Source organism: Styela clava, chromosome 13, assembly GCF_964204865.1.
Source record: "Styela clava chromosome 13, kaStyClav1.hap1.2, whole genome shotgun sequence".
In the NCBI taxonomy this organism is placed as follows: Eukaryota; Metazoa; Chordata; class Ascidiacea; order Stolidobranchia; family Styelidae; genus Styela; species Styela clava.
In genome coordinates, this window is record NC_135262.1 from 12,096,401 (window position 1) to 12,114,019 (window position 17,619).

Below are 17,619 nucleotides of genomic sequence, written 5' to 3' on the forward strand. Positions count from 1 at the left end.
ATATATATGGTAATTTGTATACCAAACCCGAATCGATAACCCTAATGGAATCGATATCACCATACGCACATACGTATAAAAAGGTTTCAATTGGATATTTGGGGGTAAGGTATTGAAGAAGTCATGTATTGAGAGGTCTTGTATTAGGAGTCAAGTCGTCTGGATCGGTGTCGTGTCGTCATGTCTTCATCGTTTGTTCTCCGTGTCTATCTACAACCTTAATCTCATCTACAACGTCAAAACGTGTATTTCATTGGCTAAAATGGTGACCCCGAACAAAGAATTGCAAGCCTTCTGATGTGGAGTCGAAATCGCTAAACGTGACCCAACAAAACAACAACAACGGTAAAAATGGTACAGCAATAAAGGTATCACCGCACGAGAGAACAAAGGTACGTAATTGGAAAAAAATTAGACGACGGCGGATACGAAGACGAAGGATAAAGACCAAGTCCACACAATGAACTTTTGTTTAAATTCAAAAATACAAGGTGAAAAATTGTATCAGGCTAAATTAAACTGATGGTATAATACAACAAACGATAACTTTTAAAAAAGTACGAAGGAAGCGCACGCTTGTAGATATTTTTAAAGATCCTAGCAAAAATGATCGAGCAAGACAATAGAATGAAAATTTTATTCAGCAATTTGTTTTACTTTCTTATATATACATACGATTTTTCTCTTACTGGGACATTTATCATACAACTTCTTTTCTCAATGTATAGTCCTTTCTTTAACTTCTTTGGCGATATTAATTAGGATCTCAATTTCTATGAATTGCTTGAAAACAGAGTTTGAGCGTTTACTCAAATTGCAATTAATCTTATGGCCAATTGATAATGCAAGCAAGGTGAATATTCAATTTCAAAATTCTTGTGATTTATAATAATTGAAAATTGACGGATGTAAACTATTTCGATTAAATAGATTTCATCAACACTGAACTATTTTAAAAAAAAGATGATTCAAACGAGTCACTCTTATAAGCGGTTATAACATCGTCATAAGAACGGTGCATAAATGAGCTCATCAATATATTCGTGAAAACGAGTATATGACAATTTTTTATTAACAAAGAAACAAAGCGCTATTTTTTTTTCAAAGCCCGAAGCTGGCATTATCAACAAATTGCAACAAGCGAACTTACAAAGTGCTATTTTTTCAAAAACATGAGCAATCAGTATTTCAGTGTGACGAAGTATATTCGATTGAAAGATCAGTTTTATCTGTCGAAATCTAATTTAAAAAACAATACATCGCCTTTTCTTTTCTAATCTATACTCTTACTGTCATCCTACTTCCCTCTCATTATTAAATCTTCTCGTCCCATATTTTTGAATTTTATTATGTATATCTTTCAATTGTGTTTTCTTGTCATTTTCAATGTGTTTTTTTAAATTACGTATGTTAGGTGACAAATATGCCCAAAACCCAGATTTCCAATCTAAACGGCGTAGATATATTTAGAGATAAATTCGTTATTTCAGGTAAAATTCATTAAAAAGACTGGAAATTGCTAATTTCTCCAAATTCATGAATTGGATCGATATAGTTTCCGTAGTAATTAGACAAACAGATGACAACCAAAAATATAATTGGATCGATGACATATGGTAATTAGTATTCCAAACCCGAATCGATAACCCTAATGGAATCGATATCACCATACGCACATACGTATAAAAAGGTTTCAATTGGATATTTGGGGGTAAGGTATTGAAGAAGTCATGTATTGAGAGGTCTTGTATTAGGAGTCGAATCGTCTTGATAAGTGTCGTCTCGTTTCTCGAAGTCGTCATGTCTTAACAATCTTCTGTATTCTGTGTCTACAACATTAAACTACATCAACAACATGTTCTTGTAATATGCTACATGAACTTACCTGGCTAAAGTGTCTTACAATTAGCATAGCCTAGATTAGAGTGTCTCATCGTTTAAATCAGTAGGTTGCCGCCGTTCTAGGTATATTCTACATTATGGACCTTTCCCCGACCTTTGACCCCCGAAAATTTCTTCCCACACATTTCTTACCATTGCAAAATTGTCGGGGCTATTTTAAGAGTGCTTTTGCGAGTTGGCGCCTGTAAAATAGGGTATGTGTTTCAACCCATCATTATGATTCATCGCATAGAACAATCTGTTTTTTAAAAGTACCGGTAAAGAATTTTATCCTTATCTATCACAGCTATTTCCACACTAATTTTTTATTACTGCAATTAAATTAAAACTTCCAGGAAGACAGAGTGATCATTGAAATATCTGATTTATATTCAAGTTTCCGAAACACAACTAAAAACCAACGAATAGAGTTCAAAAACGCGAAAACGAGGTAATGTTTACGACCACGCTTGAAAATCTGTCTGAGTGAGACATTTGTCTGAGCGTATGCGAAAAGGGAGCATCGTTACGTCATATTTTGCATCTTGCTGATTGGCCAATGTCACGAAGTAAACAAGGAAGTCGATGCTCGGGGAAATGTCCATTTTAACGCACTTGTTTCGCCGAATGCTGCCTCTGATCCAATTGCTTTTGGATTATAGTAGGCTCATGAGCTAAGTTTCATGAATTTTCTTACTCAAAACAGGATGTTTTTTTTTAGAATTATTAAAAAACAAAACCCTATCTGCCTTCAATAAAAGTAACAATAGGAATTGAGACAACTGTTCGCGACATTAATACAGGGGCGGTCTAAATGTATTGTGATGATGCCATATAATGATTTAATGTCCTGCAACTTGCATAATATTGCTTTGCGTTGTGCTGTTTGCTGCTTTATTCTATTCTATATTTAATCATGTGTATTTACCAATACAAACTGTGTTTCTGAAAGATCGAGTATTCATATGTTTATATGTTCATAGCAACACTTCTAGGTATCCTGACAATAACCTAACGATACATTGAATGCGCACATTGCTCAGCTAGTGTGGGTGTATCAGACTGGTACTGTACTGCATCAGACAGAAGTAATCGAACTCTGTATATAACAGGCGACCAACGAGAAAACATTATATTATTTCATTTTTATATAATTTATGCGAGGATGGTCCAAACGCTGGCCGCATGCGGCCGCAGAACAATTCACTAAGCGTATACGAGCCATCGGCAGATATTTTTATTTATTGGCAGAACATTTTTGAGTTTCTTTAGCTATTCCAGCCGGGGTTGGGTTGGCGAGATTTGAACCTTTTTTCTAATTTCGATGCCGGGAACAATGTTTGTTAAAGTCATGAAATTTTAATTTTGTATCTATAAACGTCAAGACGGTGCCGATTTGGGAATAAGGTGGTGTGATCGGTACAAAGAAAGTGAATTGTCTTGTGCAGACGAGACTCAGTCGAAGAGATAAATCGCGCTTTTCATCTTAAGCTCGCGCCAAGCAACACCTTATTTGAAGACACGTTTTGTGCCTTTATTTTAGTAAAAACACTCCACTATTTTCAAGCGCTTGCTATGTCACAGCAGTGACGAAACGCAGAACTGACTCAACGCCGTGCGATCCATTTTTAGATAGGGCACGAAATCCCAACTTAGACGGACCTGGTTGTTCTTTGATGATAGCACTAAGCTTGCTCACGGTGCAAGTTATAAAGAAGAAAGAATACGGAAAATAGGCTTTATATATCATCATAATGAAAAAAATGCCACCCATTTAACATAACATTAGCCTGATTAGAACAGTAAATTCTTTAATATCTATATTTAAAATGAAAAATCTCGCGATATTTTGCGGCAGCGGCCCGCGAGACCTCCTCAAAAGGTTTTTGCGGCCCTGCAACCTTGAATAACCCTGATTTATCTACTTTGTTGAATTTTGATTTAAATCCGGTTAATCTCTTTATTGTAGAGTATACTACATTAATATTTTTAATGGAGAAAATATGAACATGGGGTAGGCATTACAATGATTGACATTTTATTTTACTTTTAGGGAATTTGAGGATATGATGTCATGTGTTCCAACAGCAGGGGACGGACCAGGTAGGTTTAGGGGTGAGCTGTATGTATGTATGTACTAAATCCCTTTATGTTAGGTGTTCAGAGCTTGAAATGTCATACTAGAAAAATCACCAAAATTCAATTTAAACAGAAGAGCAAAGCTCAAATGTATGGACACGAAATTCTAATAACTAATTATAGTGCCGGTAGCCCATTCATTAAATGAATCATCTCAATATCTGTATCCTGATATTAATGACTTGAATTGAAGTGTTTGTTGTCTCATGTTTAATTATAGTTATTACCTCATTGTTTGCAACAATAATTTCATATTTAGGTATACGGGCAGCAGTCTATCTACTCTTAGATCGCATTAGCTCCGGGCAAAACAGATGATGCACAGCAAAAAATGATAAAGCGTCATTAATCAGACCTACTCAAGAATGGTTATTTTATAATTGCAGATTCTTCGTACTGAAATAAGTTACTTTGAAACAAACAAATTGTATCATACACTCGTGATAGTTGCAAAGCTACATCTTAGCGGTGTAGTTAGCTTTCATCGTTGCCCAGATTTATATTTAGGTCATTCACTTCTGCAAAGCTTTTTAAAAAGGGTACTTCACCTTATTACAATGATATCAAATACTCGTTTATAATTTGTATTCTGATATGCAAAAAAAAAAAACTGTGTTTATATTATTATTCATTTATTCCGTAGAATTATTGTATATTTACTGTCGTTTTCAGTGATGTTGCCAAGGATCTAACTCTTCTAAGTAAATTTTATTAAATTAATATGTCACGATCTACATCAAATATATACTATTGTAAACGCTGTCTGATCTTATCAGTTCGCAGTATCGCCCTGCATCGTGTATATTGTCGACGTCGATGACTTGGCAGCAGTTTCGGTTGTGGATTTTATAAAAGTCATGCGTTTGTAGAGTAAGAATAGTTTTAAATAAGTACGTTGTCAATTCGGAGCATGGAAATGCAGCAGACTTTCCAGTTTGTTCTTATGACATTCGCATGCGTGACAATAATAGATTCGACTCTTACCCAAGCAGTAGATCCTGAGCGTTTCTTCAATGATCATGACTTCGACGAAGACGACCTAGATGTCCCAAATAGGTTACGGAAAGATGAATCAGGGTACTCACATCTGCCAAACGTTTTTCTTGCAAAAAACGAAACATCCATGAAACATGGCACAAAAAATTCATTTAAAGAAGCGTTCGATGAAGTGAGGTAAGTGAAAGATTTAATAATGTTCGTAAGACCAAGGTCAGAATTCAGACTCAGACTAACATTATTCAATATACATATCCAATATTATTTTTCTGAGGATGTCTAACCTTGATCAGACAAAACGCTACAGAAATATATTTCGTATTAGTAGGCAACAATACTCTTGAATTGCATCACTTGAAATAAAGCTATTGTTCCAATTTCACAGATGGAGTACCAATCCCCCAAGAAAATCTGTAAAAAAACGAGCAAGAAGGAAGCCAAATATAATGCCAAGTGTAGTGAAGAAGATAGTACTAACCAGTAAGGTTTTTAACAAAAAAAAATTCTCTAACATTATAGAATCATGAATTTATTGGCCGGTGGTTTCAAAACTTAGTCCTAACGGTAATTTATTGGAGGTAAATCTCGCATACATAGATCACGCTAGTAACCCCACTCACAAATCAAAACGTATGCAAACAATGAAACTCAATTTCAAATCGGCGATATAATAAACATTCCGATAATCTTTCAATATTTCTTAGCCTACGCCATACTGTAAAAGGGTATTTTCTTCAGGAGCACTAAGAAAAAGCTATATTGTAGCTCATAACGAAGCGAGAAAAATTGTTGAACCACCAGCAAGTAACATGAAGAAACTACACTGGGACAAGGAACTTGAAACACTGGCGACTTCTTATTCACAAAAATGCGTGTACGAGCATAGCCCAGTGAGTGCAATTTTTACGTTCTTTTATTTATAGAAAACGTGTACATCGATAAAACATGATCATTGATTTGAAAAAAAAGACTTCCATTCATTTTGTCACCTAATCACGTCAGAATCACTAGCGGACAATATTTATTAGCGAAATAAATAGCTTTATATTATATTGATTCAAATAATATTGAATAAATATTGAGACAGAAGAAAGTGCATGATTATAGAAAATGTATTACGTTTGGGTATGGTTATTCATTATTACTAATTAAATTAATGAAGTTATATTTTTTGCAATTTATAAGCAAATGTCACTGATATTTTACAGGGGTTAAGAAGTATTTTGTTTGCATTGTTTTTTTGTTATAGACAAAACAACACAAGAGATTTCGATGGGTGGGAGAAAATTTATTTATATCATCAGGAATTAAATTTGATGAATATTATGCCGCCCTAGCGGTGAGAGCTTTCGATAGTGAAAAACAATTTTATAATTACACGGAAAACGCTTGTCAAACAGGCGAAGACTGTGGTCATTACGCCCAGGTAATTCTAATTTTTGACATAAACCATGTTTGCTATAAGTAAAACAAATAACACTATAGTTATTATTATGTTTTATTTTATCAAAAAAAATCAACTTTATCGTAGCGGAAAATTTTGAACTCATCGAGTTTTTGAATAAACAACCGCAAATTATTGTGAATAAATCGAATAACACTATAGTTATTACTATGTTTTATATTATCAAAAAAATCAACTTTATCGTAGCCGGAAATTTTTACCTCATCGAGTTTTTGAATAAACAATCGCAAATAGTGTATCAAAAAAATGAACTTTATCGTAGCGGAAAATTTTGAACTCGTCGAGTTTTTAAATAAACAACCGCAAATAATGTAAATAAATTAAATAACACTATAGTTCTTATTATGTTTTTTTTATCAAAAAAATCAACTTTATCGTAGTGGAAAATTTTGAACTCATCAAGTTTTTGAATAAACAACCGCGAATAATGTAAAAATGTTACCAGGTTGTTTGGGCAGACACGTTTAGAGTAGGTTGTGGAGCAACGGAATGTGCTAATGTGGATGTAGATGGGACAATATTGAAAAAGGCTATTCTGTTTGTCTGCAACTACACACCGGGAGGAAATTCTGCGGGCGTGTAAGCTTTGGTTACTTTTGTCAAGCTTTTTCAGTGTCGAAATATTTTGACAACAATGTTGTGTACAATCCCTAAAACTCGATGTAACAAAATAACATTTTCTAAAATGAATGTACATAGGTAATGTTTACGCTTGTTCTTTATGTCGATATTAATATGTTCGGCATGTAGAGAACATTGTTCCGAAAAAGTGTTGAAAATTATCTGCAACCCAATATATCAGGAATCACTGATTTAACTAAAGAATAACGTAATAATTTTTGACAATAAAGAATCACTCGTCAGCTCTAGAGAGTCTAGATTGACGAATAATTTTTTGTAGAAAACCCTACAAGACGGGCAAGGGGTGTACAGGCTGCCACGAGACAGACAAGTGTGTATATGATAAACTTTGCTCGAATCAAATGCGCGGAAGAAACTTTAACAATGCATCAAGTACGTATGCAAAAAATTTCTACTTGTGAATATTCGGTTCCAACTTAACCTATTCTATTTTGTTACATCATAGATATCATTTTTAATCAAACTGAAAATTCTTTGTTAAAATTGATATTACATATTGATGTGCTACAATGCAAATATACAGTATTACATCTGTCAAAACATTACGATTATACTGTCGTTTTTCAGTCAATAAATATTTATCCATCGTATGCAAATTTTGGAAAATGATTCATATGTCCATTTTTTTAAATGATTTTTAACTGAACGCGCGATTTGCAAGTGGATAGGCTGTCGATCATAATATATTTTTCCGAATAATATATATTTTCTTGATATAGTTTTCTTCTTTTTATATATTTGTAAAATTAGTTTCACAACAAATCAATCAAATGTATTTCAGTGATGAAATTCACGGAGTGGGGAACTTGGGGCTCCTGCCAATCAACTTGTGGGTTAGGGATGCAATTCAGAACGAGAATATGCAACACTTTCGTGCGTAAAGACTGTAAAGGTCAAATCTCGGATGGTAAAGAATGCAGGGCCGGCCCATGCAAAAAGCAGAATAAAAAGGAAAAAAATTTGCAAAAGAATAAAGACCGCAAACCACTACAGAACACCATTTTATCGAGCATTTTGAAACTTCTGGCGCGTCCTTAAACAATGATATTTCATACTATATCCAGTGTATCTGTTTTGTACTTATTCAACTTGTCGTTTAATCATTTTCAATTTATGCCTGAAATTATTCCAATGCATAAATATTCCCTCCGCCTATGCGAGTATGCCACCATACAATTCTGCCATTCATCGCCGTTTATTTTTATTGACCAAATGTAACAATTCTACATTATAACATCTGGTGTGTCAATCTTTACAGTATCTGTTTTTTTTTGTGAGTGGACGTCGTCTGACACTTCATAGTGAAACCACGTGTCACATTTTGAATCTCTCAATTACCTTTTTCGTGACAAGGCACTCACAGAAATGAAAATAAAGGTTGTGATCAACAACAGATTATAATGCACGAAACAAGCAAATAAAAAAGAAATGAGATTTGATGAGGTTGATCGAAGCGTTGAGTAAATTTATCGTAAATGTGAAAAGATGAAGAATGGAATGATAACAATTACTAATACTAGAGATCTCCAAAAGAAAAGTAGACTCAATCACATAACAAGCCGCAACTTCTCGTCCAGTCATAACTCAAAGTCGGAAGAAGAAAAGTTTATTAGGTTTAAGAATACTTTATGGTCAATTTAATGGAAAGAGTAAGTTATAAATGATCGATTAACTGGAATTATGCTATCGGGCTTAGTGATACTTATTAAATAATGTTAGCAAAACTAACTGAACATTGTCAACGTATACTACAAATTCATTCTGCCACAAGTGGTGACCTTTATTTCCAAAACATTTTTAATAAGAGGATTTGAGGATATGAAGTTTAACTAATTTCACATATATTTATATTTTCTGAAAAAAATAAAAAAAAGAACAGGATAAGGACAAAAGTCCCAAAAATGATCAGACTTGTTCATAATTGAAAAACATTGGCAACATTGTCTACCTTATACCCTAAATGTATTTCTCAGAAAACATTTTATAAATATTTATATTCTATTTTGTCAAGCCAATTTAAGTTTATTTTTTCCAACCAGTGGAAAAAAAAATTATCGAACCTAAGTTACGAGGAAAAATTTCTGAGGAATGAAAATCGTGGAAAAACACGAGACGGTTATCGAGCAGCGAATGCGTTTTTTATTTATCCAAAGTATGAGCGACTATCTGCCCTAAATTATACTTATGTTGCTTTATATATTCATATATAATCAATGACTCTTTCTGCCTTCGGATTTTGTCCCAAACTGTTTCATTCATTTATGTAGAGATGACGCTATAATTGCTTTCGTAATCCCGGAACAACGGCAGGGTGGGAATTTTTTAATTTTGATGAACTTCGAAGTGAAATGTATCCAACAGAGACCACAGAAATTAATAAAAAAATAAAGCTTCAGAACGACAATAACAAGCATTACCTATTGAAAATTTCAAATCAATTGGATAGTACGTTTTTTTTTTTGAAACAACACGATCTATAGCCATACATCGCATAAGCTAGTCAGTGATTCTCAAAGCGGGCGATAAAGCCCCCCAGTGGTCAAAAGTGACGAAACGAGTGTGAGAGGGGGGAAGGTAACAAGGGCGGCTATTGCGCATTATCAAAAATTAAGAATTATTGCAAAACTTGTGTTGTGTATTGATATCACAACGCTTCGACTACAAAAAGAGCATGACAGAAAGGAATTTTGTGAGGTGTACTTATTCTTTTGTGCGTATTTTATCTGCCACAACCCACTGATGCCTGATCGTACTTATGGCAATAATTTGAAACACCACTCCATGACGTGACTAACAGAGTATGCCGAAAGATTTATGACAAATGAAGGTAGTGCAGAATGGAAATTTCTCTGGAGGCCATTCATCCACAATTATTACAAAGGTGGTTTAAAGTAGGGAATTAAACGCGTGAGACGCATACCCACATGTTATAGTCTTGTATTCTAGATTTCTAATATTTACAGGAGAATCAGTTAATAATAATAATGTCTGGGCGGAGAATAATAAATACTTGCTGGATCCATTTATTCAGAAGCGAAGTCTTCTAGTCATGAGTTATTCTCCTTTATGAAAAGGCAGTTTAGTCCAGCCATAGACGCTTTATCATTACTGAAATCTGTTGTTGTGATGGCTGCAAGGTTACTTTGTCTTGTCATAGTTCAAAATTGCAAAAAAAAAAAAAAACTGTGTCACGCTGGATAATTCAACCATTTACTGCTAATCCTGCTGATCCAGTGGTGAGCTGTAGCCGCATCCAGTGGTGAGCTGTAGCCGGAACGCCCCGGAACGGCGTTCCGGTTGTTGGACATTTTATTGCAGTTGCGTTCCTGTTGATGAAATAAAATTTTGGTACAAAAAGTCGAGTTTCTCTGGTTAAATCTAGTCATTAACTTACGGTTACATCATAATTCTTTTTACATCACATCACGCAAATAATTAGTACATGAGTAATGTGTAATAGATGCTTCCCCGACCCGACAATTATTCTTCAATGTTACACAGACATATTTCAGATAATTTCCTCATATTTCATTGCAGTTCTTCGGCTCTATCTTAGGACAGACAAAAATTTGTGTAACGTCCGCGTCCTGTTGTAAATATCTATATATATATATATTGCATTTTTGCGAATTAGGTGCGTTCCGGTTGTTAAGATTTTTCCAGCTCATCACTGGACGTATCCAATATATATTGAAAATAATTGGTGATGGTATATTTATATTATGAGTAGGTCTAATTATCGAAACAAAATGCTTGTTACGAGATCAGGTGCTAATGCACGAATATAAGGATACAAAAGAAGGTATCGTTGATGAACACGGCTGTATACATAAAACTGACCAACATAGCTCACGTGAACGCGTGTCAGCAATAAAGTATCCAGCTTAGAAAGATTTCAGCCGCCGTCAACATTATTACGTCGCGGAAAAGTAGACTCCACATTTAGGTTACATCAAAGAAGAAAGGGTTTTATTTTCAAGTTTTCGTTAATTTCTTCCAAGAATATATACTGCACGAGATACGATTATTTAGAAGTAAATACAGGATTCATTGTATGTTTATGAAGATAGAAAAAGGAGGGGTTTGGAATTGTGTGCGAACGACAAGTTACGAACCTTACGTCTAAAATATGTTTCAGTTTTCCCACTAGATAAGATTGTACATATCCTAGTTCTCATATGTAGGCTGCAGAGGTTCTCGCCTGTGTACAAAACTTTTACAATAAACATTGATTTTCGATTTTGTGAAACTCACTCTAAAGTATATATTTCATCAACATTGAAGACTTGAATTGTTTCAACATCTCGTGTCAACCGCTGTCCTTTTATATCTAAGTCTCAATGAAGAACTTGTTCAGCTCTCAGTAGGTTAATGGTCCTATGCTATTATATAAGCGTTTTAGGACTCTTCTTTGAGCAAAGTTGAATGGGAATGGAAAATAAAAATACAAACATTTCTTTGCATCGTCCAACTATGGACTATTGCCAAAAGCTATTTGAAAAAGTAGCTAGTATGGCCGTCTTAAATATGTCAGGTCAAACTAATACCACATTCATCGCATATAGCGTCTCAATGTCTGTATCCTGAAAGTGCTGACTTGAAGGGTCCGGTATCTCGTGTTTACTTTTAGTTAAAATAATTCCATATTTAGGTATACGCGCAGCAGTCCACACTTTCTATTCTTACTTGGATCGATTTAGCTCAGGGCAAAACAGTTAATGTGCAGCAAAAATGATTTCAACTGTCCAGACAACAGACATAATACGTCATTAAGCAGTCTTACTCAACAATACATGTTTATGTCAAAGTTGAAGATTCTTCGTACTAGAATGAGTTTCTCTGAAACAAACAAATTGGATCATACACTCGTGATAGTTACAAAGCTACATTTTAGCAGTATAGTTGATTAACTTGACTTTCAACGTTGCCTATATTTATGTTTAGATTTCATTTATTTCTGCAAAGCATTTGAAAAGTACACTTCGCCTTAAAATGATACCAAATACCCGTTTATAATTTGTATACTGATATGGAACAGAAAAAAAACTGTGTAGGCTATATATTATTATTCATTTATTCCGTAGAATAATAGTATATTTACTGTCATTTTTAGTGACGTTTCCAAAGATCTAACTCTTCTAAGTAAAATTTATTAATTTAATATTTTACTTTCTACTCCATTGTATCCTCGGTCCGATCTTATCAGTTCGCAGTATTGCTTATCATCGTGTATTGTGTCGACGTCGATGACTCGGCACTAGTTTTGATTGAGGATGATATAAATAAAAGTCATGCGTTCGTAAAGTAAGAATAACTTTGAATCACTACGTTGTCCATGTTGGAGCATGGAAATTCATACTTTCAAGTTCGTTCTTTTGGCATTCGCATGCGTTTCAATAATAGATTCGACTTTTACTCAAGCAGAAGAATCTGAGCGTTTCTTCAATGAACATGACTTTGACGAACGAGATGTCCCGTATAAGTTATGGAAAGATGAAACAAGGTACTCAAACCTGCTAAACGCTTTTCTTCCAAAAAACGAAACATTCACGCAAGTCACAGAAAATTCATTTGAAAAAACGTTGGAGGAAGTGAAGTATGTGAATTGTTTAAACATGTTTGTAAGACCGAGGTCAGGATTTGCCAGACAAAGATTTTTCAATATACATATTGAATAGTGTTTGTCTGGCCTTGGTTAGACCAAACATCACAAAAATTTACTTGTGTTAGCGTGCAGCAAGATTCTTGAATCACTTAGAATAAACTAGTGTTCCAATTTTCAGATGGAGTACCAATCCGCCAAGAGAATCTGTGAAAAAACGAGCAAGAAGGAAGCCAAAGATACGGCCAAGTGTAGTGAAGAAGCTAGTACTAACCAGTAATGTTTTAATCACTATACTTTTATTAACACCATAAAGGTTTTCTAGCACCATAGAATCATGAATTTATTGCACAGTGGTTTTAATGCTATATCCTAGAGGTGCTTTGATGGAGGTAAACCTGAAGTACATAGATAACGCTGACAGTACTCACAAAGAAAAAGCTATGCAAACAATAAACCTCAATTTCAAATCGGCAATAAAATAAAAATTCTAATCGACCTTTTAATATAATTTAGCCTACGCCATACTGTAATTAGCGTATATTTTCCAGGAGCACTAAGAAGAAGCTGTCTTGTAGCTCATAACGAAGCGAGAAAAATTGTTAAACCACCTGCAAGTAACATGAGGAAACTACACTGGGACAAAGAGCTTGAATCACTGGCGACTTCTTATTCACGAAAATGCTTGTGGAAACATAACCAAGTGGGTGCAATTATTCCGTTTTTTTCTTTTTATAGAAACCGTGTACATCGATAAAACTTGATCATTGATTTAAAATAAAAATAAATTCCAGTTATTTTGTCACCTAATCACGTCAGAATCACTAGCGGGCAATATTTATTAGTGAAATAAATAGCTTTATATCATATTGATTCAAATAATATTAAATAAATACTGAAACACAAAGTACACGATTATAGAAAATGTATTACGTTTGGGTATGTTTAATCATTATTACTAATTAAATTACTTCGCTTTAACTTTTTAGCAATTCATCATTCACATGTTCACTTATTCAAAGCAAATGTCAATAATATCATACAGGGGTTGGGAAATAATTTGTTCCTGTTTTTTTTTTTTATAGAACACTCAACACAAGAGATTTGACTGGGTGGGAGAAAATTTATTTATATCATATGGATTTAATAAATTTGATGAAGAATATACCGCCCTAGCGGTGAAATATTTCGATGATGAGAAAGAATTTTATAATTACAAGAAAAACAACTGTGAAAAAGGAGAAGTCTGCGGTCATTACACCCAGGTTATTCCAAGTTTTTGACATAAACCAAGTTTGCTAAGTAAAATAAACAACATTTTTATATTCTGAATGTTTTGAATAAAAATTATGAATAATGTAAAACTGTTACCAGGTCGTTTGGGCAGATACGTTCAGACTAGGATGTGGAGCAACGCAATGTGCTAATGTGAATGTGGGTGGGAAAATATGGAAAAAGGCTACTCTGTTTGTCTGCAACTACACACCGGGAGGAAACTATGCGGGCGTGTAAGCTTCGGTTACTTTTGTTAAGTTCCTCCAGCATATCAAAATATTTTGACGACAATGTCGTGTGGAATCTCAACCTCGATGTAACAAAATAATATTTTAAAAAATAAAGAAACATAAGTAATATTTTCACTTATTCTTATTGTTGACATTGTCATTATTACTTGTTCGGCATGCAGAGAACATTGTTCATGGTTTGGTACCAGCCAACATGTTCGCATAAAAATTGAAAATTATCTGCTATCCAATATGATTAGGAATCACTGATTTAACTGGAGAATAACGTGATAATTTTTCGAATATCCATTGACAATGAATCACCGATCAAGTCTACATTCACGAATAATTATTTCTAGTAAACCCTACAAGACGGGCAATGGATGTACAGGCTGCCACGAGACAGACACGTGTGTATCTGATAAACTTTGCTGGAATCAAATGCGCGGAAACAACTTTAACAATGCAACAAGTACGTATGCAATAATTTTCTACTTGTGGATTTTCGGTTCCAACCAAACCTATTCTCTTTTATAACATTATATTTATATATATATATCATTTTTTCATCAGACTGAAAAATATTCTGATATTACATGTAAATGCGCCACCATGCAAATATATATATTGCATTTGTCAAAATGCTCCGATTACACTGTCTCCTTTCTGTTCAGTCAATAAATAGGTATCCGCCGAATGCAAAAAAAAAAATACGCGTCGATAGTCGCATCGTAATCGAAACATTTATTCTTGGGTTTTTGACTCCATTGTAACTTCCAATATGTGGGACGTAGGCAATGCTTGTTTAAGATACCTTGACAATAGTTTTCAAATTAACAATTGCAATATTCTTTTCACATGGTTTTATTCATATTTTAATCATTTCATTTATATATATATGTTTAAAACAAAATATGTTTAGTTTTTGTATTTATTATTCTTAGCAACAAGTAGAGCCGTCAAAATATTAGGATAGGTTCAATTTATCTTGTGTTGGTTTCACAAGTTGAAAGGCCTTTGCAAAGCACTGAATTTACTGAATAATTGTTTCACTTTCATGGCGAATGTAACGCAGTGTCGCAATATACGAAACTTAATTATAATTTCAGGTTCTATAAAAGTCAGAAAATTTTTTATTACGATTGTACTATAGCTCTAGATAAAATCGATTTACCAGATGTAACAAAGAAAATTTTGAAAAACGATAAATGTACATTTCTTTGTCAAAAAAGCATGTCAACTGAATGTGCAACTTATAATGCTGTCGATCATAATATATTTTTCCGAATTGAAGCTGATATTTCTCCTTGACCTAGTTTCCTTCGTTTTAAATGTTTGTAAAATTCGTTTCACAACAAATTAATCAAATGTATTTTCAGTGATGAACTTCACGGAGTGGGGACCGTGGGGATCCTGTTATGGAACTTGCGGAAGTGGAATTAAATTCAGAGACAGAACATGCAACACTTTCGTGCGTGAAGACTGTGAAGGTAAATTCACCGATGACAAAGTATGCTGGGCCGGCCCATGCAATAAGAAGCGTAATAAAACAGAGAAATCTTCACCAAAGAATAAAAACAGCAAAAGACAAAATGGAAAAAACATTGTATAAGAAAAATATGAGAAATACACCTAGGGTATGAAGTAGAGAATGTTAGCAAATATTCCCCAACTAGGAACGAGTCTGATTATTTTTGTCTTTATCCTGTATTTTGATTTTTACCGTTTGTAACATTTGCGATATTAATTGGTATATGTTGTGATTTGCAATAAATAACCATATTCAAACCACTTGTCGTCTATAAATTTATTCATGATTACGGTCATTTACATTTGGGTGGTTAAATATTAGTTACGGAAATATTTATTATACCAACGGTTCGGGAAACAAACAGGAGCGTTAGGAACACGGTCAGAACCGTGCGTTCCAGATAAAATGGGACGACCACTGGTTTACGGGTCGAATGCCAGAGACATAGACCGTAGTTATGAATTGAAATGAATATGTGACATCACTAACATTCATTGGTCAATAGCAGGAACGGGCAAGAACCTAGGACTACGAGTGTCGATAACGATACCAAGTCGTGGTCGATAGGACGACTAAGTGTCGAGAACAGGTCGTGAAAGGAAGGGTACTGACCGGTCGAGAGAACGAGTTTATGAAAGGATGTGGGAAGAAGGGAATGTTAATGTGAATTGTTCGAAAATAGTGACTTAAGAACAGGGTAAGAGAATGAGAATTTGTCATATGCAAATTCCATAATGGATTTGAGGATTTCTGTACAAATTGTTAGAAAATATTGAAAGAGATTTGAGAGAAAGAGTACTTGAGCTACCCAACAGGCAGACATGAAATTAGGATACATGACATTACTACAAAAAATGAGCAAGAAAGATAAAATTACAAAATACAGACCAATATGCCTACCAAAAGAGCTCTATAAAAATAGTTGGAAAATAATAAAAGAAAAAATCATATGCAGAAGATTTATGAGAAGGAGTACCAACTATACATAAAATTGGGAAACATGACATCAATTCAAAAAAGGAGAAAGGGATATACAGTATCTAATAGCGAGCTTCATAAATTCACAGATTACTAGTCTCCTGGGATTTCAAAAAGGGATTTGGTTCTGTCGACCTGGAGTGTATGTATGAAGTATTAGGAAAGTTTGGTTTGAAAAAGCTTTACTATTGCAAGAGGCGTCCAGCAAGGTAACTCGTTAAGTTTATATTTATTTATAATAGCACTAGAGCCATTAATGATATCAATTTAAAGAAACTAGAAAATAGGAGAATTAAGAATACCTGGAAATATTGAAGGTAAAGTGATAGATTTTGCCGATGACATACCATTAACACAGAATAGAGAAGCATCATTGGATAGCGCTATGAAAAAATAGTATATTTTGAACGAGCCACATTAATTAAATTTCACAATAACCATACCATTGGGATTACAAGATTCAACGAGCTCTAGGATTATAAAAGAAATGAAGCAAATGGAGATATTGGGCATTACTTTGTAGGGAAGGAAATTTGATGGTCCTATGCTATTATATAGCAATTTAGGACTCTTTTTTGAGCAAAGTTGAATGAGAATGGAAAATTGAAATACAAGCATTTCTTTGCATCGTCCAACTATGAACTGCCAAACAAGATAGAAAAGAAAATCAACACTATAGTAATGAAATACTTCTTTAGTAACAAAACAAGAGAAATATCCATTGAAACGCTGTGCAAACCAAAAGAAATGGGGTGATACGATTTAGTTATCATACCAGACACTTGTATATCAAACAAATTTTTCTCGAATAAAATGCGAAGCGACAGTTTTAACAATGTAACAAGTAGCCTACGTATGCAATAATATTCTACTTGATTAT

The 17,619-nt window shown here is 34.0% G+C and overlaps 2 protein-coding genes across 2 annotated transcripts; both read left to right on the forward strand.

Moving 5' to 3' along the window:
• Positions 1–4,713: 4,713 nt before the first annotated feature.
• LOC120333048 (cysteine-rich secretory protein LCCL domain-containing 2-like) lies at positions 4,714–8,461 on the forward strand. Its single transcript, XM_039400396.2, has 7 exons — positions 4,714–5,193; positions 5,402–5,496; positions 5,755–5,906; positions 6,266–6,442; positions 6,927–7,060; positions 7,383–7,495; positions 7,905–8,461. Exons 1-7 carry the CDS (start codon positions 4,931–4,933, stop codon positions 8,159–8,161), a joined length of 1,191 nt encoding a protein of 396 aa, XP_039256330.2. The 5' UTR covers positions 4,714–4,930; the 3' UTR covers positions 8,162–8,461.
• A 4,007-nt stretch (positions 8,462–12,468) lies between these two features.
• LOC120333047 (uncharacterized) lies at positions 12,469–15,931 on the forward strand. Its single transcript, XM_039400395.2, has 7 exons — positions 12,469–12,719; positions 12,907–13,001; positions 13,277–13,428; positions 13,811–13,990; positions 14,100–14,233; positions 14,590–14,702; positions 15,610–15,931. Exons 1-7 carry the CDS (start codon positions 12,469–12,471, stop codon positions 15,840–15,842), a joined length of 1,158 nt encoding a protein of 385 aa, XP_039256329.2. The 3' UTR covers positions 15,843–15,931.
• Positions 15,932–17,619: the final 1,688 nt, after the last annotated feature.

What these genes read in the sequence shown, in the direction of transcription:
- LOC120333048 (XM_039400396.2), top strand. Translation starts at nt 4,931, where the DNA reads ATGGAAATGCAGCAGACTTTCCAGTTTGTTCTTATGACATTCGCATGC. An exon ending in GAAGCGTTCGATGAAGTGAG is followed by an intron (nt 5,194 to 5,401) that starts GTAAGTGAAAGA and finishes CCAATTTCACAG; the next exon opens with ATGGAGTACCAATCCCCCAA. An exon ending in ACTGTGGTCATTACGCCCAG is followed by an intron (nt 6,443 to 6,926) that starts GTAATTCTAATT and finishes AAATGTTACCAG; the next exon opens with GTTGTTTGGGCAGACACGTT.
- LOC120333047 (XM_039400395.2), top strand. Translation starts at nt 12,469, where the DNA reads ATGGAAATTCATACTTTCAAGTTCGTTCTTTTGGCATTCGCATGCGTT. An exon ending in AAAACGTTGGAGGAAGTGAA is followed by an intron (nt 12,720 to 12,906) that starts GTATGTGAATTG and finishes TCCAATTTTCAG; the next exon opens with ATGGAGTACCAATCCGCCAA. An exon ending in GCTTGTGGAAACATAACCAA is followed by an intron (nt 13,429 to 13,810) that starts GTGGGTGCAATT and finishes TTTTTTTTATAG; the next exon opens with AACACTCAACACAAGAGATT.